Consider the following 16,518-nt stretch of genomic DNA (forward strand, 5'->3'; position numbering starts at 1 on the left):
GTTTTTATCCCCTTGTTCCTTCCCTCCTTGAGCGCTTTGAAACCCTTGCCTTGTGTATAGGCGCTTTACAAATAAACATTACCATACCAGGCACAGGATCATGCACTCGCTCAGGTTCACCACCGACCGAATGGCAGCAGGTTGGATCGCTGGTGGTACTGCCACTGTTGTCCCACTGGTGGAAAGTACTGCAGCTGTGGCTCCACCGGAAGTTGCAGGAGGTGATATGGCCAGAGCCGACAGTGCTGGAGGTGGGTGCATCACTGGTGTAATGTTGTGCTGCTTGAGGTCCAGGTGCCTTTACCCTCTGCCAGTAAGACTTGTCCTCTTCATCCCAGTGCACCCTCACCAGATGTTGTATTAGGACTGAGGTATCCAGGCTCTGGGATTGTGCATTGGACGCTCCCCCCCTCGCAGGATTTTGCGGCAGAATGTGCATCGGACCTCCTCCGCTTCCTTCAGGCTGCAGTACTTGTGACGTCCCAGCGCCACTATCGCGCATGCGTGGGCCTCGTTCTCGGCCACGCATGCGCAGTTGCAATAAACCGCGCCCGTGCGGCAGTTCGCGCCGGGACGCGTACAGACCACCAGCGCGTCCCGTGTCTTCCTGTGCGGTGTGCGTGTGCATGGGTGTATGCGTGCATGACGGTTCCCCGAGGCACGGGGAACTCCACAACTGGCGACGAGGGGAACGAACGCCACGGCAACGTTGGCACGAACGCACGGCAGGCGAGAAAAAAAAAATCGGCAGTGCTACGTGTCGTAGCGAGACACGGACCCGACGCGAATGATCCCGTGATGCTTGTGCAGCGGTAGCGGCCTGAATAGGTGCTCGTGCACCGCTGCACAGATAATACATTCAATTTTTGGACCTTTGGTTGTCCCCCAGAACCCGGGGACGACTCTTCTTTTCCCTGGACGACTAACGCTTCCAGGAAAGGAACCCAAGACAAGACACAGTGGGCAACCCAAGAGAGCCCCAAGTAAGGTTTGCGGCCTCTATAACACCAGGAGGTGCCTGTGCGGCCTGAAATCATGGCGGACAGCGATGGGGAGGAAGGAACTGCGACAGGTACTGTGATGCCACAACAAGGTACTGCTACCAATGCAAGAGTTTGATGTGTCTGGTCCCCCATCCAAATTGGGGCCTAGGTGGTTGCTGTGGATTAAGAAACTCGAGATGTACTTTACAGCAACTGGCATCACCGATGATAATGCGAAGAGGGCCACGCTGCTATACTCTGCGGGGCTAGACGTCTTACGGATTTTCGAATCATGCAACCTGCAGGTGGTGACGTACAGCACTGTCAAGACTGCGCTGGAGAACCATTTCATTCCTCTCTCAAATGTTGACTACGAGAGGTTTCTGTTTTGTGGCGAGAAGCAGAGAGAAGGAGAATCCCTTGATCAGTTCTGCGCCAGGTTGAGGTTGATGGCCACCACGTGTCGGTGGGACAATGATGAGTTAATGATACGGAACCAAATCATCCAAGGCTGTAACTCCGGAAAGTTAAGAAGGCAAGTGCTAAGGGAACCGGGGTGGACTCTGCTGCAAATCCTGGACAGTGGCAGAATATATTAGCTGGCGGAGGTGAGAGGAGCCAAAATGGATGCTGCAAGGCATCCAGGCACGTCCGAAGATGCATTTGCCATAAGTAAACGACCCGTAATAAAGGACAAGTGGGGGCAAAGAAGGCAAGAGACTCGTCTTCCTCCTGAGTCGGGGTCGATGTGTCCATCCTGCGGGTACGACCTACCCCACGCAGAAGAATGCCCAGCCGTGTCGAGGTCGTGCGGCCGGTGCGGCAAGCCGGGGCACCACGCCCGGATGTGTCGTGCTCCAGCTCCCATTTCAGTGCCGAGAGGCCCAGCAAGGAGTAGTAGTAGTGGACCCAGAAGGCAAAGGAGCATTGCGGCACTTGAACAAGAAATACAGCGGCTGCAGCTGGCCGAAGAGGAGGAGGAGGACGAGGAAGAGGTATTCTTCATCTCAAACCTGGCCTCTGGGGCTAGAAAGAAGAGACAGCCCAAATGCATGCTGGACATTCAAGGTGTGCCGACACAGGTCTTGATTGATACAGGCGCCTTAGTATGTGTGTTGGCCGAGGACCATTATCAGAGGTTGCCAGGTCCTCCCCCATTAGACAGTTCGACAGCAAAGATATTCACCTTTGGAGGGGATGCCCCACTGCCTATCAAAGGGGTGTTTACCACGCCAGTCGCCAAGGGAGACCGAATCATTAGAGCGCGATTCTTTGTCACGGACGTGAGTCCCCATTCGTTGCTCAGCTGTGCCGCGTTAGAAGCCCTCGACTTGGTGCATTTTGCATTGGAGGTGTATCAAGTGGATATTGTGAGCTTGCTCGACAAGTATGCGGGCATCTTTGAAGGGGTCGGGAAGTTGAAGGCGCCCCCGATAAGGCTACACATTGACGACACCATCAGACCAGTTGCCCTCAAGCATAGGAGGATCCCGTTTCATCTCAGGGAGAAGGTCGAGGAAGAGCTGAGGTCGCTCATCAGCATGGATATTATTGAAAGGGTGGAGGGTCCCACACCCTGGGTTTCACCTATAGTGGTCGCTCCCAAACCTAAGCAGCCAGGAGCGGTTAGGATCTGCGTTGATATGCGCCTTCCCAATGCCGCGATTAAGAGGGAGAGACATTTAACGCCAACACTGGATGACATTGTGGGGGAACTTCAAGGGGCACGTGTGTTCTCAAAGCTGGATCTACGGGCCGGCTATCACCAATTGGAACTCCACCCGGACTCCAGATTTATTACAACCTTCACAACACACGAAGGCCTCTACCAATTTAAGCGCCTGAGTTTTGGCATCTCGTCGGCGGCTGAAGTTTTCCAGAACACTATTAGGGGGGCACTAGCCGGCCTTCAAGGCGTTATAAACATGAGTGATGACATCTTAGTGTTCGCGGACTCTGAGGCGGAACACCTGAGAAGGTTGGAAGGCACTCTAAGGAGGTTGAAAGAACTGGGTCTCACTTTACATCGCCAAAAATGCAAATTTTTTAAAGACCGGATAGGGTTCTTCGGCTTCATCTTTCAGGCTGCAGGAGTGTCACCAGACCCGGCAAAAGTCAGAGACATAAAGGAGGCAGCGGCACCACAACCCCCCACGGAGGTAAGGAGCTTCTTGGGGATGGTGACTTATTGTGGCCGTTTTATTAGGGGACTAGCTTCGATGGCGGAGCCTCTCAGGGCTCTGACAAGAAACGACGCAGTGTGGAAATGGGAGTCCCGAGAACAAGAGGCATTTCAGGCCCTCAAGAATGCTCTGTCAGATGCAGACACAATGGCGTACTTCAACCCGGTCGTGGAGTCAGAAGTGGTAGTAGATGCCAGCCCCGTTGGTGTAGGTGCAGTGTTGCTGCAACCGGATGAGCGCGGCGAGATGAGACCCATTGCCTATGCCAGCAAAGCACTTTCTAGTACAGAGATGAGATACTCACAGATAGAAAGGGAAGCACTGGCCATCCTATGGGGCTGTCGGCACTTCCGCCTGTACATTTTGGGCAAGCCGGTTGTGGTGGTCACCGACCACAAGCCTTTGCTGCCGATACTGGCGGGCGCATCATCGAAGCCGCCGCCCCGAATCGAGAGGTGGATGCTGGCCTTAATGGAATATGGGGTAAAGCTTGTATATAGGCCGGGGACCAACAACCCCGCAGACTATTTGTCGCGTCACCCTAACAAAGAGAACGCAGAAGTGGAAAACGGGGAAGTGGACTGTAAGGGTCTGCTATGTCAAGTGGTAGAAGGTGCGCTTCCCATGGCGCTATCGAGGCTCACCGTAGCAACGGAGTCCGTCAATGATGAAGTCTTCGGCATCATCAAGGCCGCAGTGAAGAGCGGGGACTGGAGAGAAGTGTTACGGAACAACTCAAGGCGCCAGGAGGAAGCACAGAAGGACTTACAAGCGCTCTGGAGGGTGAGAGATGAGTTGTCGATTTCCGAGGATGGACTGCTTCTCAGGGGCCAGCAGATCGTCATCCCGAGGGAGCTAAGGATGCGGGTGCTGGAGCTGGCACACATTGGACACCAGGGTGTCGTCAAGACGAAGGCCAGGTTAAGGCCAAAAGTCTGGTTTCCCGATCTGGAGGCGCGAGTTGAAAGCTGTGTGAAGAGATGTCTGGTCTGCCAGGCGGCGACACCAGGTGACAAATCGCCACCCATTAGCTCGATGGAGCGCAGTGAGAAGCCGTGGGGTACGGTCCATGTGGACTTTGGTTCGACAGGTCGGGGACGGTACTTTTTGGTGGCGTCGATCAATGGTCACGGTACCCGGAAGTAGAGGTGGTTGAGTCGACCGCGACTGAGTTCACCACGGCGGCGTTGGACAAAATGTTCGCAGCGCATGGATTCCCGGAGATCATCTGCTCAGACAATGGGCCACCGTTCACTGGCAGCCAGTTTGCGCAGTATCTACGAGAAAGGGGGATAAAACACAGAAGAGTCTCCCCGCTATGGCCGCGAGCCAATAGCGAAGCCGAAAGGATGATGAGAACGCTCAACAAGGTAATGCGGATCTCGGCCAGCAGAGGTGAGGATCTTGTTCAAAGAGTTGTGGAGTTTCTTCGAGTGTATCGCTCAACTCCCCATCAATCCACAGGGGTTGCCCCAGCTGAGGCGCTCTTCGGGCGGTGCCCGAGGGGGATGTTACCAGAAATGGAGGACAGGAGGCCGGGGGTCATAGACAACGATAAAGTTCGTGAAGACCGAGCGGTGCGCAACCGGAAGGAGAGTGAACGCAGAGGATTACAAGAAAAGGAAGTGAGAATTGGAGACTCCGTACTAGTCAAGAATAGACATCCGGAAGGAAAGTTGTCCTTACCGTTTGAACCACGCCCATGGACAGTGACTCATGTGAAGGGCACGATGGTGACCGCAGCCAGTGAACGGGGTACCGTTACCCGCAATCAATCCTTTTTCAAGAAAGTGGATGTCCCGGCGGAACCTCAGGTCTTGAATGACCCTTCGGGCCAGGAAGGAACATCGGAGGCCCAGGAGGGCGTCCCCTCATCGTATCCCGGACCCGCACCAGAGGCGGACCGCCTTTTGCCTACGGTCACCTCGAGATATCCTGTGCGTGGGAGCCGGAGACCTCCGGCTCATCTGAAAGACTATGTCATGGACTCAGGGGACTGAGCGAGGGGTGAATTACACTTGTGGCCACCGGTTATTATGGTTTTGTTACTGTTCTGTTCCACTATAAGGGTTCCATACACCAAAGTTTTGTTTTTGTTCTGTTGTTAAAAAAAAAGAAGGGATGTGACGTCCCAGCGCCACTATTGCGCATGCGTGGGCCTCGTTCTCGGCCACGCATGCGCAGTTGCAATAAACCGCGCCTGTGCGGCAGTTCGGGCCGGGACGCGTACAGACCACCAGCGCGTCCCGTGTCTTCCTGTGCGGTGTGCGTGTGCATGGGTGTATGCGTGCATGACGGTTCCCCGAGGCACGGGGAACTCCACAACAGTACTCAGGCAGGAAGTACCTCCAGCTGTCAGGAGCCAACATAAAGCTGCAGCTCTTCTTGTGCGGTGTGAGGCATTGGCAACCCAGACGACATCTTCGGGTTGCGGAGGTATGATGATTTCCTGGATTTCGTCGCTGCTGTCCCTCTCATGTCCTGACATGGTGGTATATGTCAGACAGGTAGGAACATGTATTAAGTAAGGAAAAAAGACAAGACAAAAAGGCAATGCCGTCTAAAAGAAAAAGCAAAAAACGCCTTTTTAAGTATTGTCTCAAAACGCCTGTGTAGCCCCGGGAAAACCGGATTTATGCAAGTAATCCCATCCAGATAGCAGCGGTTATCGAACATGCGGCCTTGTAGGCACGGTTATATCCACGGTTACTTTATTAGTCAAAGGCCATTGTGCCATTTGGACATGCAGCGGTAACCGTGGCTATGAGCGAGCAGTTATATCCGCGGTTATGGTCCATGGAAACCAAAAAATAAACATGGTTAAAAACAAGAAAATCTTAATTTTAATGATTTCAATGAGTTGCCCATATTTGATTGTGGTGTGTCCTGGGGTTGTTTGTTTGAGAAATGTTATTTTCGGCTTTGCTTTGTGTCAGCAAAATAACTGTGGTTAAACTGCATCTATCGTAGCCGTGGTTGCAGGTTACTTAACGAGAGGCTCTGATAAGGTAGCGACTGTGACAGTTAAGTGTGAAAGGAGGAAATTGGTATTGATGTGGCAGATAAACATGGGGGAGGAAGAGAAGGACAGAAACAAATGTTATTGGTACATCACATATGTACGTTATGCACTGTCTTGGTTTATTCGTCTATTTGTCTCTCTGTCTTCCATACCCTTCCACCAACATTTTGCATTTGTTAATTATGTGCATTTATAAACATATGTGCTTCTAATCCTGTCCCCAAATTCCCCAGAGGATTACTCAAGATGCTAGAATTACTCACGTTACTGACCAGGTCAACCATCTCCTGGTAACAAATCTTCCCCTCTTCATTGTTCTCCGCCAGGGCAAAGAGCATCTCAAGTTTGGTAGGATCCAAGGGTAGTTCATTCTTGTGAATGAGGCTGGCAAAGGTCTCTATGCCGATGAAACCGGTGTTCTCTGGATCAAACTATAAGAAGGAAGACAAAAGTAAGGTTCATATAAGAGTATGTGGACAGGAGGAAGATTTCTGCGGAAAAGGCAGACCCTGCCTCTACCAACACATTCCCCTTTTCTACACCTTAATTGCAATCACAGAATCTGATGCCCATTGGAATCGTTTTAATAAAAATACATACAGAGCTTCTGTATCTTTCCTGGTAACATGATCTGCGCTCCACTATAATCATGGTGTCTGTGTCAGCAAGGGGTTGTATGACTAAGTATGACTAAGTATGTTTCTCTGTACTGGTCTCTGTTCCATGTGCTCCTTCCGGGGGAACAGTTCTCCCAATTTGTACTGATGAATCCTGTAGATTCTGTAAAGTAGCTCAAGAATCTTTAAAACATCTTTTCTGTTCTCATTTTGAAATTGCACGATGTAAATATATGAAGGAATTCACACAAGCAAACACAATATTCACAAGAAATTGCATATGGTTGAAATACATGTGGGCAACAACTAATACTTCAATCTTAGCAACTGTAAGGTTGATAAACCACATGGTTAAGGAATTGGAAAGAATGGAAATCACACTCTTAGACAAATAGCTTATTAGTTTCATGGTCACATTTTATGTTTACAGTTGGTATTGCAGGTAGTTGTAAAAAGTTTCCATTGTACCGCAGAAAAGGTGAGATTTGCTATCCATTGTATTTTTATGAAACTGTATAAGTCTTTTTTATGATTTATGTAATGTGAAATAGTATTTGTGTAATGTATAATATGGATGTAATTAATGTTTTTTTTTAATTTGTGAAGGTGCTTCGCACTAAAAACAAATGTTTTTAAAAAGAAAATGAAACATTTTTTGTACTGAACGCCTCTTTGTCATAATAGGGTAAGATTATGGTGCATTCACTCAGCTCTGAAGTGTGCCTTCCTGCTCTATTGCAATCTTGGATAGGAAGCAGACATAAATTACAAAGTGATGTGCGTGCCGCACAGCGGGGAATTGCACGGCTTAGTATGTTTTTATCGCTGGTTTCTATCCTGGAAACAAAACAGAATCAGTAATCACTTTTGTCCTAGACAAGTTTAGACAGATTAGGGATTTTGAGGAATCAGAATTCTGGTATTAATGGATCTGTTCGTGGCATTTCACACTGTAAGTAAATCAATTCTTGTCTGTAAGTTAGAGGACCTAGATATTAAAGGACAGGTGATAGGCTTGATGAAATCCTTTCTTAAAGGTCTTCAACATTGCATCCCCCCATCTCCTTTTTCCTGAGCCTTCACAAATGTGACTTGCAATCTCCCACAGGACTGAAGGCAGTGATAACAAGAAACCCTAAAGCGCACCACCATCACAGGCACTGAGGAACATTGTGTCAGTGAGCTGGCACGTGTGCAGAGACTACAGGCCAACAACCAAAGGGAAACAGAGGGTGCTGTGCGGCCACGGATCAGGAGAGAGGGTGACCACACATCCCACACGACAGAGTTGAATGAGCACAGGGCCACAGAACCACAGCAACCCAAAGTGACACACCACGGCAGCAGGGAGACCTTGCATGCACACAGTGTACTGATGGCAGACAAAGGCAAAAAAGGAAAGGGCAAGCAAACTGTCATAGAGGTTTACACACAAAAAGGAACAACAGGGGGAACAACCAGGACTGACTCCAACTCAGCAGGTGACCACGCAAGAGTAGGGTCCAATTCTAGCGGCTACAGTAGCGGTGAAGACAATGCTACAGAACAGGATAGACTCCGACATCGTGGATGTAGTCCTACTGCGATAGGACGTGAGAGCACCCACAGACCGACTGGGCAAAGGGGAACAGCAGGTACAAGACAACATAACAGCTATAGCCAGCACCAGGACCCAAATGGAAGAACTGAAAGAAAAGGTGAAAACTCTAGAACACAGAGCAGAAGATGCGGAAAGAGAGCCTGCAGGAACAACATAAGAGCCCTAGGACTCCTCAAAGGAGAGGAAGGAAGAGACCCCACTGAGTATGTAGATAACATGCTACTACAAGAAGTGGGCCCAGGTACCCTGTCCCAAGGATTTACGGTTGAGAGGGCACATAGATCGCCACCGAAAAGACCTCCGCCGGGTGGCGCCCGAGGCGGATAATCGGCAGAATACAAAATTACAAAGACAGGGAAAATATTCTTGTCCCGCCTGTCCTGCCTACTGTACACTGAAGCTCGGCCCGCAATCACACAAAGAACTAGCGCACACGCTGCCGCTCGATTGTCTAATGGATACATCTATCCCAGTGAATACTGAAACCTGAATATTGCGGCGCCCCTACCATGCGAGTAGAAACTAAACCGCAAGGAGGATTTCCAATATACTGTACCTATTGAAAAAAGAAAAAAACGAGGCTTGTAGAAGATTTTACCAGCCACACTCCGCCTAGAAGGTTTTGTCGTGACTCTTACCACCCAAACAAAGGCCACCCTCTACTTACATGTGAGGCACAGAGAAGGACACACTCAAGTCCCTACTACCACTAAACCAAGTGGCCTCGCCCCCAAGAAACTGATGCGGGTCAAGATTTTCTATTAGAAAAACTACGTATGGACCACCACAAACAACACAGCACACTTAGGTGTTTTTAACTAACTGCTGAGTTATCTGCTCCTGATGAATGTTCTACATTAATGTATCGATGAACTGAAACATGTTGAGAATACAAACTGTAAATTAATACACAGTCGAAAAGAGTTTAAAAAGAGCACTATGACTCCTGTATGACTTCCAGTTTTCCCTATATCCCTAACCAGAAGACAACAGTGTTTAAAACAAAGATAGTCCACTACCTTTGGTTGTCATGTTACCCAGAGCAACCTCGTGGAATTTGTAAAATGTACAGGACCTATGAGTAGCTCCTGGTGTTTGGTTGCTTTTAGGACATCATGTGTTGATTTTTGTATGAATTATTGTATTGATGATTAAAATGTTTTTAATGACACTGAAAGATCTTTCTTGATAAACCTTTCAGCGCTCTAACCTGTCAGACTAGTCTCTATCTCATTGTTGTTAATATACCTGGCTAAACTAAAAAATGTACACAACGAGAGAACACATTTACTCGATGACATGGAAGAAGCACAAACTTAAATGGACGCACAAGGAATACCACAGCTCCCACACAGGAATGGCAATGCGCCATAGCAGATGAACTCTGGGCACAATCGGATGCAGACCCTGAGAACTGTGACACAAATATGAGTCGAGTACATAAGGAGAATAATGCAGGAACATGGAAAAAAAGACAAGCAGTAACAGCAGAAGTCGCCGACGGTGACTCAGGAAGTGGCTGCAAACCCCAGTTGACACTTTTAGACATCAGTTTTAAGATGTCGAGCTGCCACACGCAGCCCGATGGAGGAGAGACGGGGGCAAGAGAAGCAGCCAGGCCTGAGCGAGAACACTAACGCTGGGTCATTGTTTGGTTTGGTATTGTTCTTGGAAGTGAATAGTGAAACAGGGACAGGGGAGGATGGAGGAGGGGGGATGCATAGGGAAGCGTATCACGAGGGACTGTTTGGTTATTATACGAGTGGAACCATAAGCATGGAGAAAAAGGAGAAGAGTGCAAGGTTGTGGAGGATAGGAGTAAATGGGGCCACCAAGGGTAGAAAACTAAAGAGGAAACTAAAACACATTGTGACAGACAAAAGAGCATGCCACGGTGCAGATCAGAGAGGAGTGTAGGAATGCATGTAATAGTACCCAGCGGACCAGCAGGGCAGTGAGAGCCAAGAGGTCCGGACACAATCCATTATGCTGAAACCTGAAGGGTTTAAAATAATGACTTGGAATGTGAGGGGATTGAACAATTATATAAAGAGGCTGCGAATACACACCTACGTATTCACTACAGGCATCCAAGTAGCAATGCTCCAAGAGACACACTTGATGGCAGAAAGGCAGGCCAAAGTAGCTAGGAAATCGGGGGCCAAATTATATGGCTCACTTTTTTCAGCATACGCAAGAGGAGTTCTAGTATGGATTGTGCTGACATCTCCTTTCCAGCTGCTGGAGTTTAAACAGGATAATGAGGGGAGAATGGCTGTCGTACATGGATGGTGGGGAAACAGGGAGGTCTGCTTTGTGAATGCATACGCCCCAAACCATGATGCTACGGTCTCCTTCAGATCATCATACGCTAGGCTGGTAACGTCCAAGGAGGCAAACATGCGTGTGTGGTGGAGACTTGAACTGCACACCAAATCCAGTACTGGACAGGTCAGATACTAAATACAAAAAACCGGCGCCACCGGCCAAAACCCTCATAGGCCTGTTGCGAGACTTCAAATTAGTGGACATATGGAGGGAGAGACACGGAGCAGAACACTCTCTGATCATGCCCCACTGATAGCTACGTGGCAAGACATGGTCCAGAGGCCGCGAATACCCACCTGGCGCCTAAGAGCGGAAGCCCTACAGGAAGGGGAGTTCAGTGACTACCCGAGAGACCAAATGGAGGAATACTTTGCTATCAACACAAATAGCGTAGCACACAGAGGTTCGGCGTGGGATACATTCAAAGTGGTAGTACGAGGGAAAGCTATTGGGAAGATGGGTGGTCTCAGAAAGTAAACACTGAAGGCCTTGGAGCACATTGAAATTAAAATAGTGAAAGCAGAAGATGCAGAACCGGGACGGCTGATAAAATTAAGACATGGGGGGAGTGGGAAAAACTAGGATGCTTGGAATTGCCAGATACACCCAAAAAGTACATGCGGTTGGGGATAAGCCGGGGCATTTACTGGCATGGCTATGTATACGTGTGGAACAGAGGGAGGGGATTAATGCCATTACTGATGCTCAGGGGAACTTGGTCAGGACACACGTAGAAATCGATGACGTGTTCTCAGACTTTTACGAATCCTTGTACGCCGATGGGGCAAAAGAGGGGAGGAGTGAAGCAGACAAAGCCTTGTCAATTATAGACTTGTCAAGACTCAGTGAGGACCAGGCAAATGGGCTGGACGCACCACTGATGCTAGAAGAAGTAAGGGAAATCATAAGAGAAGTACCCACCTCCAAAACCCCAGGATCAGATGGACTTGCATGAGAGTTCTATAAAACATATGTATGCTATGATATGACATTTATAACACGCCTATACACAAGTGTTTCAAGGCACGAAAACAGAGACATACTAGCACCCAAATAACTGAGTATCTTCACAGAGGCATATGAATTATGAACACTACCCACCAGCCTGAGAGAAGCCACCATCATACCGATCCTTAAAACAGGAAAAGCCCCACAGAACTGTGGATCATATAGGCCCCTCTCTATGGTCAACCAGGACTGTAAGATCCTAACAGCGATCATAGCAAATAGGTTAAAAAGACTGGTAGGACACTTAATACACACAGACCAGACAGGGTATGTCCCAGAGTGTTAGACCATGTGGAACCTGAGAAGACTACACCATGTACTAGACAGAACTAATCACCTGTCGGACGAATGTGCAGTAGCATCACTAGATGCAGTCAAAGCTTTTGACTCAGTTTATTGGAACTTGCTGAGGAAGGCCCTAGCACATTATGGCATAGGGGAGACTTTCTTAAAATGGGTCAAATTGATTTACACAGCACCTGCAGCTACATTTAAGACAGGCAGGTAGATCTCCAAGGCATAGGAGATGCAAAAAAGAACGAGACAGGGTTGCCGACTGTTACCAATGCTATACATCCTGGCCATTGAACCACTGGCGGAGTTCCTCAGGAAGGAATAGGCAGAGGCCTGAATATTGTTGGCTGGAACGATACACCTGATCTCCCTATACGCAGATGACATGCTACTGTATGCAAGCAGGCCAGAAGACAATCTACCACACTTGCTTGATGTCATAGACGAGTTTGCCAGAGTGTCCGGGATCGAAGTGTACCGAGAAAAATCCTGCCCGTTTCTGCTCAGAGCCGTTGAAGAGCAAATGCTGCCCCTATGAGGCCTAAAATAGCAAACACAGACCTTTCGCTACCTAGGTATCGCAATAAGACACAACCAAGAGCCCTCGCATTGGAGCAACACGCTGAAAGCTGCGGATGGTGTCATCAGCTCCATGAAGTTCTGGAAAAAGCTGCCCCTCGGAGTCACAGGAGAGCGGCTCTCCTGAAGATGGTTGCACTCCCAAGGCTCTTAAACTGCTTTACTAATGTGCCGTACAACATAATGGCACCTTTCTTCTGAAAACTGGATGAACAGGTCAGAGAATTCCTATGGGTAGGAGGCAGGAATGGAATAGTCCTGAGTACGCTGCAGAGGGCTATGCTGAGGGTGGGATGAAGGTGCCCCACTTTGAAAACTACTACTTGGCGGGACAGTGCAATATGTAGTGCGATGGCTGGAAGATGAGACCTCCCTTGAAACCCTGCTTCTGAAACCACTGTTGAAACAATTCTTCCTGAAGGAAGTCATTTTGGTAAAAGAGCTTGCCTTGGAGTGACCCTCCCAGTTACTGCAATTAGTTAAGGATATATGGCAAAGAACTTGGACACTCCTGGGCAGCCCATTACCCTGTTCGGTGCATGTCCCATTGACAGCAATAATAGGTGAACAAAAGGGCGCACTGGCGCAGTACAGGAGACACTGGGTGGATAGAGGGGTGGCTAAGATCAGGGACCTTGTGAGGGACAGTGAGTTGATAACCTTCCAGACCCTGATCGACGAACATGAAGGTCAATTCCTGTTACATTTAGGAATGATCAGGAGAATCAGGAGGAGATGCTCTGGCCCACAGGATGGAGTAGAGCTTAACGCGACACTGGATACCATGTATGACATATCTGAAGGGGGCCACATGATTTCCAGACTCTATGAGTTGTTCTTGAACAAGGTGATGCAATTGGACCTTAAGGTGCATCACAAATGGGAGGCAGACATTGGGAGAGCGCTGACAGACCCAGGGTGGGAAAGAACACTGCTTTACACAAAAGCAGTATCTAGAAATGCTAAATTCCAGCTCACCCAATTATACATCACCCACAGAGCATATATGACCGCGCACAGACTGTCACTAATAACCGACACAGGAGTCAGGGGTTTTCCGAAATGCGCTCAGGAAGAAGCAGACTTCATGCATATGTTTTGGTGGTATCCGGTTATCCAAAAATTTGGGGTGGCAATAGCAATCAAAGTAGCATGGTGGGGCATTCAGATGCAGACATGGCCCCAGAGGAAGACCAAATGCCCACTTCGCCAAAATGAAAGACATAATCTGCATACTAGCGAAATGCAAGATTGCCATGGCATGGAAATCGACTAAGGGCCCCAGACTGGAAGCCTGGTGGGCAGACTTGCAAAGATGGGTGCTGGAATAAACGGCGGTGTGGCTAAGAGCGCTACAGAAAGGGAACCATGAGAAAGGAGACGGATTGAAGTATGGAGCTTGTGGGATGTTTTTACCCATGCATCCAAGCCCTACCACAAAACTGTGCATTACTGGCATTGAAAACATCATGATGGCCAGAACTCCCCAGAAAGTGCACAGGGAAAACATGAAAAATAGGTTGCCATCCATTTTGCCTCTGTTAATGTTAATACAAGAGACCATGGCCAGGCCCTATCCTTGGCTACACACAGAGCAAAAACCAGTGCAAAGAAATATGGTGCTGTTCAAAATCCGAAATGTATTAATTCAAGACAGCTCCCAAAAATGGGTGCAGTACCATTGCAAGCCACTGACCGGCGCTGGCGCTCTATAAATCCTGACAGGAGAGCTGTCTTGCAGAACTGTGCAGTGAACAGAAGGGGGTCTTATGTAATTAAAAGTTCAAAAGACTTGCTTTTCCTGAGAACCATTAACACCTCAGAGACACACACAAAAGCCCAGGATATCACATGGCCCTGTTGATTGAGAGGGAGGAGTTTCCCCTGCAGCCTGCAGGATACAACACAATAGTCCCTTTCAATTGAATGGGGTATGCTGATTTTGGGTGAACAGTCTTCTGGAGGAAGGAGAGACCTGTGATCTCTGACTCACCAAGCTTCTGGGGGCGGGTCAGACTGGATTTAAGTAAAATGCTTCTGAAATATTGTATTAAGCTTACAAAAATGTACAATTTGGAGATCCTTAATCTGAGAAATGTACCCACAATTTGAGACCAGACTCAACTCTGTACCATGTTCTGAGGCAAAACCCCATGAATCATGGAGATTGCAGACACAGGTTTTATGCTAGAAAAATGAAAATTTACTGGAATATGTGTAGAGAGGCGGTGTACATCTGTGTAATTTTTGGTAAAAATCCAATATTGGTAAACCAACCAAAAAACGAAAAATGTTGGAATTTTTTAATCCTAGCTCTTAGGAAGATGAGGGTAAGGCAAGAATATACCTTAAGCAATCCGTCATGCAATTTAGGTAATATTAACAAGTGGGGTATATTGCAAATGTGGGTTTTATGAAAAAGAAAATATGTTGCACGGACACAAAGGGGCGTTTCTTCAATAAATTGCAAAATGATGACTCACTCTGACACACTATTCCTTCTCAAATCAGGTCACAGAGAATCCTTGACCTATCAAATCATGAGAGGGTTGGGCATGCAGAATGAGCCGACCCACCCACTTTCAAAAGACAGAAAAAGAGCAACTGAAAGCCAGACAGGGACCTTCACTTTCCACTTTCTTGCGAAGCATTTTGTCGGACCAGACAATATCCAGAAGGACCATCCCCAGAACTTAGAATCCAGACTTCAGAACTTTCTCAGCAGTGCCAAGAACTTTTGCCAGAACCAGAGACCAGACCGCTGTGAAGCGCAGAGCAGAGCTGACCCAGAGAGCTGTGACTTCAGAACCACCCACCAGGAGTACAGTCCAAACCTGATCAGACCTTGACGGCCTATTTCAAATTTATAGTGTGAGTACTCAGCCAGAACTGTGCAAACCAATCTCTTAGTTTAAAATAATCTAATTCAAACCATTTCCACCTATCTAGAACTGCATCATAGAATTGTGTGTCCGTCCTGTTGATCCGAAACCTTCCACAGCGCATCTGTCATTCTGAAACCTTAATTTCATTTCTGAAAATCTCTTCCACAGAGCATCTGTCATTCTGAAACCTTAATTTCATTTCTGAAAATCTATCTCCACAAAATCGTCCGTATCGTGTGGGCTAGGAACGAGATTTAACTTTCATTGTAAAGCTAAGATTCTAAGCTTTCCAACAAGCCTAAAACCGACTTTATATTCCTTATAGTTATTCCATAATTGCGCTCGACACATTCGGAAAAATTGCTGCAAATTGGTCCAATTAGCTCCTGTCAAAATAGCCGCTTTTGCTTGAACTGCTAAAATTCATTTTCAACCTGCTAATCCCTCATTGAGCATCGCAAGGGTTGACCTGAACCAATCTTAAGTAGCGATCACCTACCCTGAATCTCCTATAGGGAATTAAAAGCATTCTTAGCATATTTTTACTTCATTGCCACCACATTTAAAAGGATTGCCTGCTTTAAAATCATACCTGTTTTCCTCTAAGCTCGCTGGGGGGAACTGGAACTTTGTATTGCATTTTGTTTGTATTCCTGAAAATTGTGTGCTCTCATTCCATCTCCTTATATTGCATAAGGGGGAGTGAATTGCCACCAGGGGAAAAGTGAACATATTATCTCTTGTGAAACCCTATCAGTTTATTTCTGTACTGAATTATTTCCATCATTGTTTTTCCTTAAAACCCTTAAAGCATTCTCAGTTACCTTTTCCTTCCTATACTGTTAAGACGGATTTCTGAACTCTGTCTTGGAGGGCCAGAGGTTCAGAAGGCCAGCCTAGTTTCTTGGAACAGGGTAACCTCTGGACAAGCCAGACCAATCAGGGCAGCGATCGCGGTGGTCAAGACTAGGTCTCAAGAGGGGTGAGGGTGACTGAAATCCCGCAATGAGCACACAAAG

At 47.8% G+C, this 16,518-nt stretch overlaps 1 protein-coding gene across 6 annotated transcripts in view; it reads right to left on the reverse strand.

Annotated features, from left to right (window-relative positions):
- The window catches only part of RHBDL1 (rhomboid like 1), a 1,038,041-nt gene that overhangs the window by 917,779 nt on the left and 103,744 nt on the right, over positions 1-16,518 (reverse strand). For 3 of the 6 annotated variants that reach the window (XM_069646126.1, XM_069646124.1, XM_069646122.1), the window contains exon 2: positions 6,461-6,619. In XM_069646126.1, the coding sequence (XP_069502227.1) occupies positions 6,461-6,619 (159 nt within the window). Of the gene's footprint in view, positions 1-6,451; positions 6,620-16,518 lie in introns of all 6 variants that reach the window. The other 3 variants (XM_069646123.1, XM_069646125.1, XM_069646121.1) reach the window with 1 other exon arrangement.

The sequence above is a fragment of the Ambystoma mexicanum genome, chromosome 2p (genome assembly GCF_040938575.1).
Source record: "Ambystoma mexicanum isolate Mex_15411 chromosome 2p, UKY_AmexF1_1, whole genome shotgun sequence".
NCBI classification, from domain to species: domain Eukaryota; kingdom Metazoa; phylum Chordata; class Amphibia; order Caudata; family Ambystomatidae; genus Ambystoma; species Ambystoma mexicanum.